The sequence below is a fragment of the Geospiza fortis genome, unplaced genomic scaffold, assembly GCF_000277835.1.
Source record: "Geospiza fortis unplaced genomic scaffold, GeoFor_1.0 scaffold264, whole genome shotgun sequence".
Taxonomy (NCBI): domain Eukaryota; kingdom Metazoa; phylum Chordata; class Aves; order Passeriformes; family Thraupidae; genus Geospiza; species Geospiza fortis.
The window spans coordinates 4,314,503-4,330,348 of NW_005054332.1; the positions used below are offsets into that span (position 1 = coordinate 4,314,503).

Sequence of the window (15,846 nt, forward strand, 5' to 3'; positions counted from 1 at the left end):
TGTTCAAAAACCACTAAAACTTTAGGACAAAGCATTTTCTGAATTAAGGTGAAACAACAAAGATTTGATCTATTTGATTCAAACACTACTGGGAGGCATCCCAGTCAGAGTCGGGTTTTTCAGTACATAAGATCCTCACATCTTGAATTTATCAGGGAGCTGCTCCAGAGAAAGAGCCCAGGAAACACAGAAGCTAACATGGCTGTGTGAGCTGGAACCAGAGTGCCGAGCCTTCTTCCCGCCAGTATCCAACCCCAGCAGAACTACAAAATGACAAAATACTGCAACGGCTACAGATAACTCACCCCAACCTAAGGGCCAAATTCCCACACAGATAAAGATAGATAAAGATTGATAAACAATTACCACTGCAAGTGAAACACTCAATGTGAGGGAAACAAATGTAATTTACTGTCAATTAGACTCAGGTGGTGAGGAGCAGAGACAAACAAGACAAGGCCTTTGCTTCCCTCTCTCCTCAGCTGCACTGTGCCCCTTCACCCCAGATTCCCACACCTCCCCCAGGGCAGCAGGGGCAGCTGTGACAGGTCCAGAACAGCTCCTCTCCACGGCTCCTGCCTGCTCAAGATCCCCTGCTCTGGCATGGGCTTTCTCTCATGGGATACAGTCCTTCAGGAAAACAAAAATGCTTCAAAGCATGGGTTCTCCACAGGCTGTGGTTCCTTCAGGACTCTCCACCTGCTTCTGTGTGGGCTCCTCCTTTCATCCTGTGTCCGTGTGTCAGCTGCTTCTTCCATCCTCTCCCTCTTTTGTCTCACTTTAGATTTCTCTGGAGCAATCCTCTTTTATGCAGTACTGAGTCCAATACAGCTCTGATATAGGTTTGTGATTAGTGTCTGAGCCATGACACTAAGCTGAATCTTCTGATTTTTTTAAATCAAAATTTAAAACTACTTTCCTCAAACATGAGATGCATAATTTTGTATGTTAGTCTAAACACAGTGAAACCCTCATGAATAAAACATTAAGCAAACTTCTGTGAATTTAAATTGTGTTATATTATAAAACAATTGTTGAGCTAACATTACAGCTCACATGTTACAGAAAATGTTTCTACAGTTTAATCAACACTAATGGCACAAGGAAATTATTTACTATCAAATGGGTCAGAGAATACATACAGAAGGCCTTTGCAGTATTTATTTCACACATAAAATTAACATCTTCAATTGTACTTGGAACTGCCAAGAAGGCTTGACTAATATCAACTCCTCTTATTATGAAACCTCAAGAAATAGCCACAGTTGGGATGTCAAACTTGTTTTTAAATGATGAAAGAGAACATCTGAATGCTTCATGGGCTTGACAAGTAAGTGATTAAAGTGTAACTGACTGAACTGAATTTCTGCCAGTGTCAACATAAAACTTTTTTAAAAAGTAAGTGCTATGAATTATTTACTGTTCTTTCAAAGCTCAGTGTCACCACATCAATTCACTCTCATTCTATTCCTCCCTTACAACCCCAACTAGAATCACTCTAGTAGGCAGGATGGTGACATACATCTGCAATGTAGTGAGCAATGTAACAAGGCTAGGCAAGCACCCAAATTATTCAATCCTTTGGAGACCTAAGAAGAGCATCTTTAGCACAAGCACATTCCAAGGTGTTGCAGAACACCTTGGAAAAGACACAGCAGGGCATCATAATATCATTTCTGCATAGGCATAACTCCTTCCAAAAACCTGTGCATGTGACTACTTAAGAGTAGCACCAAATCAGCTCCATGAAGTAAAACATGGATCAAGTACCAATAATCAATAATAGTGCACAAACAACCCATACTGGAAAACTATAGTGCTTTAACATTGAAAAATTGTGCCACTAATGAGAGCTGTAAGAAACAACATGCTTGAAAAACCATCTCCCCAATATCTGTAACCAGGGTATTCTGTCCATTAGAAGTATGCAGCAGACTGTCAAAACCAGAAGTATTGCCCAAAATCACAGAATCAATTATGCTACAAAAGACCTGTGAGATGATCAAGTCTAACCCATGACCAAACATCACCTCATCAAACAGACCATGGCACCAAGTGCCATGTTCAGTCTTTCCTTAAATACCTCCAGGGATAGTGACTCCACAACCTCCCTGGGTAGCCCACTCCAATATCTAATCACCCCTTCAGTGAAGAAATTCCTCCTGCTATCCAACCTGAACCTCCCCTGGTGCAGCTTGAGGCTATGTCTTCTTGTCCTGTCACAAATCACCTGGAAGCAGAGGTCAACCTCGCTACAACCTCCTTTCAGGCAGTTGTAGAAAACAATAAGGTTTCCCCTGAGCTTCCATTTCTTCAGGTTGAACAATCCCAGCTCCTTCAGCCATTCCTCGTGGGACTTGTGCTGCAGACTCTTCACCAGCTCTGTTGCCCTTCTCTGGACACACCTCAATGTCTTTTCTTGAATTCAGGGGCCCAGAACTGGACAGAGGACTCGAGGTGTGACCTCACCAGTGCTGAGTACAGGGGGACAATCACTGCCCTGGGCCTGCTGGCCACACTATTGCTGATACAAACCAGGATGCCCAAGGCCTTCATGGCCACCTGGGCACACACTGGATCATGTTCAGCTGGCTGTAAACCAGCACCTTCAGGGCTTTTCTGCAGGGCAGCTTTCCAGCCACTCTGCCCCCAGCCTGTGGCACTGCCTGGGGGTGCTGTGAGCCAAGTGTAGGATCCAGCACTTGGCTTTGTTGAACCCCATGCCATTCATCTCCACCCATCTATCCAGCCTGCCCAGATCTGTAGAGCCTTCCTACATTCCAGCAGATCACACTCCAACCCAACTGATGCCATTCATGAATTTACTGAGAGTATACTTGAGTCCCTCATCTAGATCCATCAGTAAAGATGTTGAACAGGACTAGGCCCAATACTGAGCCCTGGGGAACACCATTAGTGACCAGACACCAATTGGATCTGGCTCTGTTCACCACCACAGTTGGGACCCAGCCGTCCAGGCAATTTTTAAGCCAGTTACATCAAAATATGTAACAAAAGACAAAATTTTTAACCTAATTTTACAAACCCCTTCTTTGGAAATAGCATATACCTAATTCAGATTGTGACACCATTACAGTCTTAAATTCTCAAACTCCAATACAAGGATTGTCCACGAGAAAATGCTGAGAACAAAGCGTGAACACCCAGATGCTGCAAAACCACTAAAACAACTCCCAAAAGAACACAGAAGTAATGCTTACCAAAGTGGCAATGTTATCAGATATATTCATTAAGAGACAAATTAAACAACAAAACAGGTGATGATGTTCAAGGCTTTATTACTTAAGTCTGGCCATGATGCACAACTTCTGTGCAAAGTTATGAAGACCTCTGTATCATCAGAGTACATGAACTGAAACGCATTTCTCTTGGCTGATTGCTCTTTTGCAGTGGACACCAAAAAGCACCCATGTCCTAAAAAGCACAGCTAAACCAGCTGTACTTTTTAGTACTATTTGATCTAGGCAGAACTTGGGCCTAGATCAAATAGTATTTCAACAACTACTTTTCACAAACAATACTTGAATTGTGCTACTGTGTCATAACTTCTGCCTCTTCAGTAGAGATATAGCTGAGGAAAATTGTTAAGATTATTCTCTGGACTTATATATACACAATCCTTTCTTTAAAAGTGTATTCATACAGTTTCACTGAAATGTAGTTATGTTTGTAGCTTTGTTCCAGTGAAAACTACACTAGGTATCCAGCTACCAAGTATCACGCTTCAATTAAGCCTCTGGTGTAACAGAGTTAACATTAGACTGACCTCAGTAAAACATGCTGGAACTTCAGCCTTCATTTCCAAAGATTCAATAATACCCCCAGCATCTCTCAGCTGGGCACTCTCCTGGCTAAAATTAGCTGAAACAGTTTGGTAAATACAGTTTCTAAATTAGTAAATTAGTAATCAAAACCGTCCAAGTTCAATTAGGAGCTTTGGAATAGGACAGAAATCACTAATCTTTTATCCCTTACCTAGAAAACATGGTGAACTTTAATAAACAAAGCTGACATATTAAAAGACTAATGTGAACCAAGACCAGTGTGAAGCACTGCAATAACTTCTAATACAGCAATTCTGTAGAAGATCATTTTCCTAGGTCATGAGTGTTCAAATTTCTAAACCATGACTACTGAGTATTACATAAAGAAGTACTTCTCTCCTATAATGCATTTATTGCCTTTAAGGAAGCAATCTGGGTGAAATGAATAATATGTAAGATAGTGTGTGTGTGTTCTCAGATTTCTCCTCAAACTAAGTCAGGGCCTACTCATTGCAGTTCTTACTGTTTTTCAGACTTCTCAGCTATTCACACAACACACAAATTTCAGACATTCACCAAGCTTCTCAAAAGTATTTTGAATATATGCAGATCATGTGTATACTTAGCTACATTTCTGTGGAATACATTCTTTCTTTTTAAATGCCACACAAGTGTTATCAGCTTTCAGCAAAAACATTATGCATCAACTCAAATACAGGCATCTCTAGTTGCAGTTCTGTTAAAGAGTTCTAATGAAAATGTTCATATAAGAGTATCAAAATTTTCACTGTACATTAAAAAATTACACAAACTCTAGTTATATTCAAAATTGATAAGACTGCAGTATGCTAATTTTCTAATTTGATAAAGGAATGCATTTTTGCTTCCCACTGTTTGTTTACTAAATGTTTGTAGTCAACCTTGGCATTAATGTAACATAACAATACAAGGCTTTGAAAACATTTCTGAAAAGCAATCCAATCTGCCTTCGTGTGCAATGCTGCATTTTCTATGACTAAAATTTTGTGTATTAGACATGATCACCCCCTTTTAAACCCTGTGGAGAGTCTCAGAGATATTGTAGAACAAGAAATTCCTGAACTGATCACCAAATTACTAACAGAAGGACATTCACATACAGTGTTTACCACAGACATTCTAACTAGATATGATAACTCAAATGTTCATGCAACAAAAACTTTACCTTTGCCTGACATATTCTGGCTTATCCTCATTTGAGCTCATAGAAAATTCAGTGTTAAAAGGGACCCACAAGGACCTCAAAGCCCAACTCTTAGATGCGTGACCTGTACAGAGACTGAACTCATGATCCTGGCATTATTAGCACCATGCTCCAACCAAGTAAGCTAACAGAACATAGAGTAAAAATCCACAACTACTTCACTTGTTCCAACAAAAAAATGTTGGAAAATGTTGTGGAAGAAAAGATAGATACTAGCAGAAAAAAGTTGTGTGCAGAAAGCTAAGATGCTGAATAAAAGGGCATGTTACTATCTCTGTGCAAAACAATTGCTAAAATCCTCTAACACAAATTTCTTTAGAATGCACATTATATGCTAAACATCATTTGAAATTAATGACACAGCTCACGATAAACGTGTTTTAGTGCTACCAGTACTTGTACTAAGGTTTCTGGTATTCTCCAGATGGAAACATATACATTTTAAACCCAAAAAGGCTATTGTCCAGGAGTGTCACCAAGCAATACCACGTGAGTTGTGAAAATCAGACTTCATCTGACTTACCGCCAGTGCTTTAGACAATTTTGTTCTGTAGTTATTCAAAACAATCACATCAATCTCCTTAAACGGCACATAGGCAAAGCCATCTTTAATAAATACTCTTCTGGCTCTAAATAAATCCACCGCATCTGCAAGTCCAACCTGAGAAGGAAGAAAAAAACCCACATTGTGGAATAGCAAAACAACACAGTACGAATGTTTACAGCCCTAGGATTCAAGATGGACCAGTAAAGCTTTAAGCCATTTTCTGTCTTTTAACGTTGTCTCCAGGCAAAACTCAAAAGTCTGTGAAATTAAATCTTGACTTAGGAATAGCTAATCATTATTTTGGTGGGAAAATATTGCTTGCTTACAGAGTCATGCAACTAGGCAAAATAAGGTTCTTCAAAGTTTTTTGTGTCTACAAGTATTGATCCAATTATGTAGCTTTTCATCACTTACTGATTTGATATTTGAAAATGGATTTCTGTTTCTAACATCTGGAAATATTTGATTCACATAAGCTATGTACAAAAGGTTTTGCAAGCCCTTCTGGAACCCAACCAGCTTCACTCCAAAGAACCAATGGGCCACATTACAAATTTTTTCCTCTCCCCTTGCTCTCTTGCAAAACAAATTTCTGACTAAGACAATCAGACCAAACCTAATTCAGCAACAGATGTTTGATAATGTCTTCATCCTGAACAATCTGACAGCCAGGTAAATTAAGTCATTTGTCTGGGAACATTAAAACTTAAGATCATTTTTGTGGCAAAAGTAAGGGATGGCAGAAGAGGACAGAAGACATTATCAGTAGATTGAAGCTTCCTTCATTTTCCCAGTCCCTCCCTCCACCCTTATACTCACATGAAGTAGAGGAACTCTCATTCGTCTATTTACTGTGGCTATTAGGTAAACTTAAAATTAGTAACTTTGCATTTAACTGAGAAAATAAATGCAGATCTGTGGGACTCAGCAATTTTTTACTTACCTTATAGAACATTTGTTCTTTTACTTTAGGCAGAGTGAAGCCAGGAGTTGACGCACTCAGCTCATCAGCCAATTGATTTTTCAGGTCTTCACCAATCTAAAATTAAGAATTTGTTTTAAAACTGCTAAAATACTTCAGGATAAAGGCTTCTTTATTTTATTAGCATGATCTAAAATATTACTTAACTTGTAATATTATCAGTTTAGTTGAAAAAAGGGCTACATATTCAGTAAGTGATCACTAATAATTAATTAAGCAGAAACCAGCAAAACATAAGTGGTCAATGTTAAGCAACCTTACCTCTGAAGTAGAAGGGCAGATTTTAAACTACAATAATTTTAAACATTACCAAGAACTGTAAAACACACTTTTTAGAAGTCAACTTCTGTAAAATAAAACTTGTGACAATCTTTGCTTGTCTCTAGGTATTCATTAAAACAAAGCAAGATGAATAAATGGGAGTTAGTAAGGACTTCATCAAATTTTAACAAAAAGAACAGTTTCCGCTTATTTTTAAATACAGATTTAACAAAACTATATCTAATCTTATATTCAGGAATTTAACTTTCCTTTTTCTAAGGAGTGAGAAAAATGGTATCTTTATTGTCCTTTAAGGGTTAGTGCTTTTGCAGTTCTTGAAACAAGTAAGTAAAGCAGCAATGCTCTAATTTAACAACTTGAAGGACTTGAAAATCACAATGTTACATTTCATAATAAAAACACTTAAAGAGTGCATATGCATAAATACACATCATAGAATCACAGAATATGCTGAGTTGGAAGGGAGCCATCAGGATCAAGTTCACTTCCTGGCCCTGCACAGGACACCCCAAGAGTCATCCCGTGTACTTGAGAGCATTGTCCAAACACTTCCTGAACTCTGTCAGGCTGGTGCTGTGACCACTGCCCTGGGGAGCTGTCCCAGTGCCCAACCACCCCCTGGGTGAAGAACCTTTCTGTGATATCCAACCTAAACCTCCTAAACAGCTTCAGGCCATTCCCTTGGGTCCTGTCACTGTTCACCACAGAGAAGAGAGCAGTGTCTGCCCCTCCTCTTCCCCTCAGGAGGAAGCTGCAGACCCCAGTGAGGTCTCCCCTCAGTCTCCTCCAGGCTGAACACACCAAGTGACCTCAGCCACTCCTCATATGGCTTCATCTCCAGACCTTTCACCATCCTCGTGGCCCTCCTTCAGACACTCCCTAATAACTTTATATCTTTCTTATATTGTGACACCCAAACCCACACACATTTGCATAACGTGCTTTTGATGAAGTATAATGGGAGTAGTCCCTGACTGCAAGCATTTTAAATGTTAAGGAAGGCAGAATACCTTCTCAAAACGTAGACAGACAGAAGCATCACCAAAGCATCACACACTGCGTGACACTGCTCTCCACGAGCTGGATGTGTGCTCCAACACCTTCAGAGAGCTGATACAAGGCTGCAGTCAAGGCAGTTTCTAGAGACTAGTCAGGAACCAAGCCCAGGCCACCACATGCAACAGATGTGCAGACTCCAAATGCAAGATAAAGTCACCCAATGTCTTTCCTCTCCATGGGAGGGGATGTGCTTAAGCAGTTTTATTCTCTGAATGGAGCAGAATATCTAATTTATTGACCAACACTGACACAGTTAAATGGGCATTTCAACAAAACTTTTTTCCTTCTCAGTTGAAAAACCCAAGAAAACAAAAACAAACCCCACCTGTCTCAGAAGTCACAGAAGGACCATTTAATTTCAAACTTGGACAAGTAGCTCAGTGAAAAACAGTGATTTGATATATGCATATGAAATAGCCAAGGCAGCAATGTTGGTTACCCTGTCTGCATCTTGATGCAATCTGCAGTACTCTCCCAGGAAAATTAGCTTTAAAAAATAATAAAGATGCCAGCAAGGCAGAAGAACGTAGCTCTGAAGAGAAAGGAAATACACAATAGCACTTATATTTCTGCATGTAAAAATGTAAAGCTCAGCAGCCTGTAAAGAAAGCATTCTTCTTTAACAAAGTAGCTGTATCAAAACAATTACATGTGTTTCTGTTAATGAGAGCATTTTGTAGAAAGTATTTTCTCGTTTCATTTACAGTCTTATTCTTGTTAGACTTTGAAAAATTCCTGCTTTTCATGACACATTGAAACTATATACAAATTTCACACAGTGGTACCAAAACTCCATTATTCCTTCCAGATGATCTATTTCTTGTCTAAGTAAGCATAAATCTAAGTCACTGCAGCCTGTAGCCTGCCTTTCACCTACCAGAGACCTAAGTTTTCATTTTCATTCCAAAATAGTGGTTTCCATTTTCAAATGTAAGAGCTTTATGCATTCTTATTAGAAATCCCTTAGGAGAGCCTGCCCACCAAGTCATTCCCAACCCTCACTGACTGTGTAAATACACTGACCAAATAAAAACAGTATAACACGTTGTATAGCAATGGTGGTTACAATTCCACTATTTCTTCTAGGATATCTTACTAAAAATAACTCCATCAAACCAAGCCAAGGACAGCATGGAGTGTTTTTCCAGAGAGCTATTAAAGGAGTCTAGAAAGTGTTTTACAGACAGACCAGCAATATTGAGGGGAGAACAAAAAGAGGGAAAGGCAAGGATTCCTCCGTTTTTTGTTCTTCCAAAACAAATTAACTTAATTTCATCAACAAAGCCATTTTTTTCAGTATTACACTTGATTACAAGGGGGATTTATTCTAAACCTCACAAGCTGACTACATCCTTCTTTATTAGGAATTTGACTGTATCAATTTTGTACTGATACAGTGACAGTCATTTTAGATTTTCTTGCATGTCACTAGCAAACAATTTAACATTGTTGAGGTAAAAGTGATTCTGGTGAACCCTCACAGAAAACAGGTTAATGGGCCAAGACTAAAGATTTAGATAAGACTGTGGACAGTGTAACCAAAAATACATCTTTATCCGAAATTTTTTTTAACTAACACAAATATTGTTGCAAAGCACTATTTATGATATACATAAATGATACACATAAAGCTGTTAAATCATTTACTTCTTAAAGGCTCAAGTATCTTATAGCTTAGGCAAACACTCAGCACCCCCACAACCACCTTGCTCCTTGCCTTTTCACCAAATTCACAATACCTTCGTGTTTTCAGCTAATAGAGAGAAAGAGGAAGAAGAAACAAGGATAATCCTAGCCCCAACCTAAAGCTGGAAAATTACTCCAGAAGGCATTCAAAAATAAAACTGACTTCCCTAAAGACTGAAACACAAAAAATAACCTTCCATTTGCATTAATGATTTCACCATTTTCACATCAGACTGACTGAAGGTGCAATGCAAAGAAATACACTACTCATAGTCTAAAATCAGACTCAAGCTTTCAGTTAGGCCATGCCTGTATGCTGCATCCAGAGCATCATGAAACATGTATCCCAATTTTTCTTGGTTCACAGAAGCTAGAAAAGCTTCTTTTTTACTGTTGCTTTTGGGGTTTTTAATTATTTAAATAAGAGTACTACAGTTTGTATATTTAATAATTTCATCCTAAAATAGCACCTGCAAATACACATTCCAGTAATCATTAAAAAATGAGATATAATTAAATACAGCTTTTAGGATTCTAATCAAGATTAGAAAGATAAACAAGCTGCTTAACTTCTGACAGAACTTGGTGATCTTCACCAGATAAAACACTGTTGCTCAAAATATTTTAATAAAAAAATAGACTCCTTCTGGGGGTCTCACCAGGTCATCATCTGACCTTCCACACAGAAACTGAATTAAACTCACCTCACAGAAAAGAATTCACTAGTTTTGCCTTGTAGCTCTGTAGCCAGTTTAGTAAGCTGCTTATCACTGTGTCAGACTCTGCTTTGCACAAGCAAAGAATACCAGGAAAAGGATCTTCCCTTTTCAGTGACATGGGTCAGGTATCATAGCTTGACACAATTCAACAATTCATTGCAAATTCCTGAGACTTTGGTAAAATAAAGATAGAAAAAGAGAGGAAGGAAAAGAAGCAAGTACTCAGGACAAGTTCCATTATTTCTACTTTTCTTGCTTTCTACATGCAGTTTATTCATTGACTTTTAATCACAGAACTGTCCTGGAAACACAAAGACACATAAATTTAGATTAAAATATGAATAATTTAATATGCAGGGCTTGGTTAAACAAACACAGTCAGTGAGGTAGTCCAAAAACTTCAAAATAAATTCGATATCACTACTCTGTTTTAATGAAGAGATAAAGATGTACGCACACATTATACTGCTATATATGTGCAACACAGTTTTACTTACACTAGAAAGGAACAAGAACTCCATGCACAAAGTTCTTTCCCTTTCCAAGACTCAGCTTCAGGTATTTATGTGCACATGCCATCAGTGCCCCTAGAAAGTGAAGTTCCTAAAATTTGCTTTTAGTTACAAAGCCCCTGACACTCAAGTGGCAAAACACCCTTCCCAAAAACAAGTGTTGTCAATCTGTACTTTGCTGAATTGCAACTCTAGGCACGAAGCAGAAAAAATAATAATTTCCTAATCAATCTTCTCCATTGCCACACATCACACTACAAACCAAGTTAGCACTAGAATACCAAAGTTTTAACCTAGATACCATTAAATTTGAGAATATAAAGTGTAATCAGCCAGTTAATGAATTGCTTGATTAGCAAAGGACAGCATTCCCAGCTCTCCCACCAATTAAAAGGATGGAGAGCGTTAAAGAAAACACTCCAGAGACTTGTAAATCTGTCATTCACAAACCTGATGATTATTAATTTCATTTTGGCCAAGCACAAATTAAGAAGAAAATTTTATCTTCCAAAATACTACAACTTTATATCTTAGCTGAAGTTCAGCTTGCTGGCATACCTAAAAATATAAAAATATAAAGGGCAGTACTTGGAATTATCTATTCTTATCCATCAATTGAAACATCGTTTGGGCTTTTTTTTAGAGTCAAGAGTGGGCACAGAAAGAACATTTTATGATCTGCCTCACTATGCAGCTCATTCATGGTTACCACAATGACAGAGAAACTCAGTGATACAGGTTCCTACATTCCTGACAAACATTTCCCAATACCCATTTAAAGGAAAGCTGAACAAAACAATTACTACAGAATTACCTAGAAACACTATCACATACAAGTTAGAGTCACACATGACTGTAGAGCTAACAGAAGACTCTTCTGATAAAAATATCAACAAGTTTTCTTTCATTTAAAAATCCGGATAGTAACATCAGATGCAATTTTAAAGAAACTTGTTAACAAATGTTTCTCTAGATTCAATCACAGGATTAGCCAGGAAGAGTGTTTCCAAGTTGGCAGACCATTTTCTGAAGCTTATCCCAAACAGCAGCTAGCAAATTCTACTTGCAGAGTAATTACATCCTGCAGAAACCATCCCATCAGCTTTTCTGCTGCTGTATTAAGGAACAATATTAACATCTCCAAAGCTACAGCATTCACTGCTATGTAAAAAATAAATTCATTTTTCAAACATGATGAACTTTAACCACTACAAAAGAACTTAACACCTTGATTATCCAAAAAAATTTTTCTTCTTTTTCAACATATGGGTATCACTTTTAAAAATATACTATTGATTTCCCAATTTTCTCTTTTCTCATTCCCCAAAAGAATCTCTAAAATATTTATATAAAAAAGAGAAGACACTTGACACCTTTCTGCTTGTCTATACTAAGTTACTTCCAAGAATCCAAAATTACCAACTGCTAAGAAATGAAAATCTGTAAGGATGAGGTTAGGATTTGCTATTTTTTTCACATTTTCCAAGCCTTTAGATAAATGGCAGTCAAGTATGATCTGCTCAACTACTGAGTGCTAGAGCACACAATCACACAAGTAACGTGGTTGCCCTTTCCACTTCTACCTTTAAGCTCAAGAGCCTGGTGTAGAAGATCCTATTTTCCACTGCATTTTTGGCACAGCTGCCATTTCAATTTTACTTTAGAAATCCAGAGTTACAGCAGAACATCTGCCTCAGGATTCAGACTGTATTCCAAATGTTGTCTAGCTGCTTTCAGCTAGATTAAGAGGAAGAATGTTTTTATTCATCCTATCTTTACTGCAGCCTTTTCTGCAACTTTTATTTCAAAGCACATAACTTTTTCAAAGCAGTTAGAAATGTACTTCATCCAGAAAGAGCATATATAGCACCTAGGGCAAAAGGATTCAGCCTTACAGTGGTCTGTAAAGTTCCTATTTAACTCAAATGATGAATTACACAAAGCTATTTAGTGAGAATCATAGTGCCCCAGTGCTCTAAATGGGCCTAAGTAACTGCACATTTTGTGGTGTAGTTTGACTTTACTTCCACAAGTCAATTTTAAGCAGCAAGGAAGACCTTCTAAGGGTCCATTTAGATTTCTGCAGATAATCAGCATCTGCTTCTAATCAAACTGAGATGATTGCCAAATTAAAATTTTAATTAGCATTTTGCATCATTTACAAACTGTTGTTCATTAAGTTTATGAAGGTGAAAAAGGACATCCCTAGTAGCTATACATTCTTTAATCACATCTATTACTCAATTCTACAATTTCATAGAATTTCACCAACACCATATGTGCAAATAAATACATGCAACTAGAATTACTGCAGCAAAATGCACCACTTTTCTCCATAACTAATAATAAAGTAATGCTTACAGCCCTAGGATCCATTCGAGAAGAGTAAAGCCCCCATACATCCTGCCAGTGCACCAAAAAATAAATTTTTTTTTTTTTTAAATCAAGCTTTATTTTAGAAGTCTGTGAGAGAGCATTACCACTTATTTTAAACTTAAATATTTTAATCAAACCTCATGCCATCTACCCATCCCTCAAAATGTTAGCTCACTAGAATACCCAGGCTGCTTGGCAATCAACCCAATTACTTTTAGATGAGAATAACTCACTATGTTTGTTAAAGCACTAATAGTGTATGTCTCACTGTCTTATTTACCAAACTCTAGCACTTAAAAAGCCACCCTACTCCTAAGCCTTTCCACATACAATTTTGTTTCTGTTATGACTCTAAGCATGAAGTTAAACAACAGAATACATACTTTTGGCAGTAAGGCACATTTCCCACTTAGGTATGCATCCCTTATGACTTTTGCTGTCGACTGTAATATAAGCATCATTGGTTTTCAAGCAAAGGGACAAATACAAGATTTAAGTAGTGGAAAAGCAAGATACAATTCAGAACCATTTCCTAAGCAAATGTAAACCATAGCCTGCTTGCATAGTTATTGTCTTATCTTGGTATAAGTTTCCCCACAGTAATATAGACTCCAGACAGTTTCAACTTTTCCCCATCCTGTCTGGGAAAGGAAGAAATATTATTTGATGCCCCTGAAATGAAAAGCCATAAACCCTATCAGAAGAACATTCTGGATTAAACACCTGTTCCAAAATGGATATAGTCACAGTCCTTTAATGGTTAGACATGATATTGAGTATTCTCTCAAATGTATCTGTCCTTAATAGTGACACAAACTAGTTCCCATTCTCATTAATCCACATCTGACTTTAGGATCTTCTGTACCAAATAAAGGCCGTCAAAACATTTTCCCAAGAAGCTGAACTACGAATATTTATACAACTGCCCTACTACCAAGATAAATGTTTTTGAAGAAAGCATAATAGTGATATCAGAAAGTCTCTCACAGGACTACTCTGATCATAAAAATGGAAATTAAAGAAGTTTAATTTCTACTGCTTAAAGCAGCTAAAAAAGCACTTCAACTGCATCAAAGAGCTACTGTAGAAAAAAAAAATTCCATCACTAATGCATTTTGCTCTTTCCATTTCATTTTGCAGTTCTCATTCCTTCCTCTCAAATGCCTGCAGATGCACTGAAGACCTTTAGCTCCCCCAGCTGACTATTCCCATCTGCCATTCCTTCCCCATTACTATGATCCAAAGCATTTCTTAAAATACTGTGCCTTATAACAGCATCTAAAAATTAGGACATCTGATTCTGCAATAACTGGTTATTACCCAAAAAATAAATAACTTCTAGTTTAGATGCCTTAAAACGTCGTAATATTTTTTAAATTTCAAGAGGCTATTCAGAAGTAAGAAAGTTCAATTAAAACATGATTTTTTTTCTGCTCTGTGGAGTGAAAACAGCAACACAGATGTATTCAAAATGAAATATACTACACTTACAAGTTTTTTTATTTTGCACAATGCAGAAAGATAACAGTGAACAGAAGCACTGCAGGAAATATAAATCCAATTATACAACATCCTTATACCACAGATTAAGACATGATAATGCCTATTAATTTTCATTTCTTCTGGAAGCAACAAAGAGGTACTAACGGTCTGAAGATAAAGAAACCAGAACATTCAAAATGATGACCAGAATAACTCCAAAAAATAAATTCAAAATTAAATTCTGCATTCTACTCCACTCCATATTCCAGTATGCAAGTTAAATTCCTGGAAAGGTGTGGCAACAAATCAAAGCATCTAATAATACTTAGGAAAAAAAATGAGATAAGCAGCAATGCACCTGTGTCCAAAAATTCCAACTGTGTTAAGCTGATTTCACAGCCTTTATCACAGTGCACAGACCCCAGGGGCATAAAAAAAAGCAGGTATCATATTGTGTCAACACCCTTGAAGTCATCAGAATACACCTGCATATGCAAATGACCAAACAGTTCCAAACAGTTCCAGTGCATCTTCTATACCTGGGTTCAAAACCCATTGGAAAGGACATGTGTAGAAGAATTTAACTCCAAAGAGAAAAAGGATGTCTTAAGCCAAGTTCCACAACCAAATTAAAATTTGATACTTCAACTTCCTAACCTGTATATTAAAACAGGAGCAGATCACATACTAAAATGCCATGAGGCTGGAGGCACTGCAAGAGCTCTAGACAATGGGATCAGAGAAGAAAAATCTGATCTAAAATTGAAGGCTGTAAAAATGGCAAAGGACACTCACAGAAATGACAGAACACCACACAAAGAAAGGCTTAAATAAGAAACAAGAAAGTACAATGATAGATAGAAGGCAAATATGAAGAAAAGGAAAAAAAAACAAACTAAAAGGAAAAAAAAAAGCCCTACCCTTCTCAACTAGTGGATAGAACACGAAGAAATATGTTAGGTTTGACATTATTTTTAAAAAGTTAAAAGGAAACTAAAGCAGCAGAATGATGACCACCACTGTGAGACTTGAAGATACAGACGCAGGGAACCTTGCAAGCAAAGCTGTGACATTTTCATGGACAAGACAAATGGAACTATTGTCATTTTCAAAATGCTGTCAAAAGTGTTGAAGGGGAAAAAAACCCAAACACCCCCCCCCCCCCCCACAACA

The 15,846-nt window shown here is 37.5% G+C and overlaps 1 protein-coding gene across 1 annotated transcript in view; it reads right to left on the bottom strand.

Moving 5' to 3' along the window:
- Positions 1-15,846, bottom strand: part of PRIM2 (DNA primase subunit 2) — a 90,671-nt gene that overhangs the window by 62,117 nt on the left and 12,708 nt on the right. Inside the window, exons 6-7 of the mRNA XM_005421691.2 lie at positions 6,519-6,614; positions 5,552-5,689 (exon numbers count right to left, since the gene is read on the bottom strand). Coding sequence (XP_005421748.1) covers positions 5,552-5,689; positions 6,519-6,614 — 234 coding nt within the window. The remainder of the gene's footprint in view (positions 1-5,551; positions 5,690-6,518; positions 6,615-15,846) is intronic.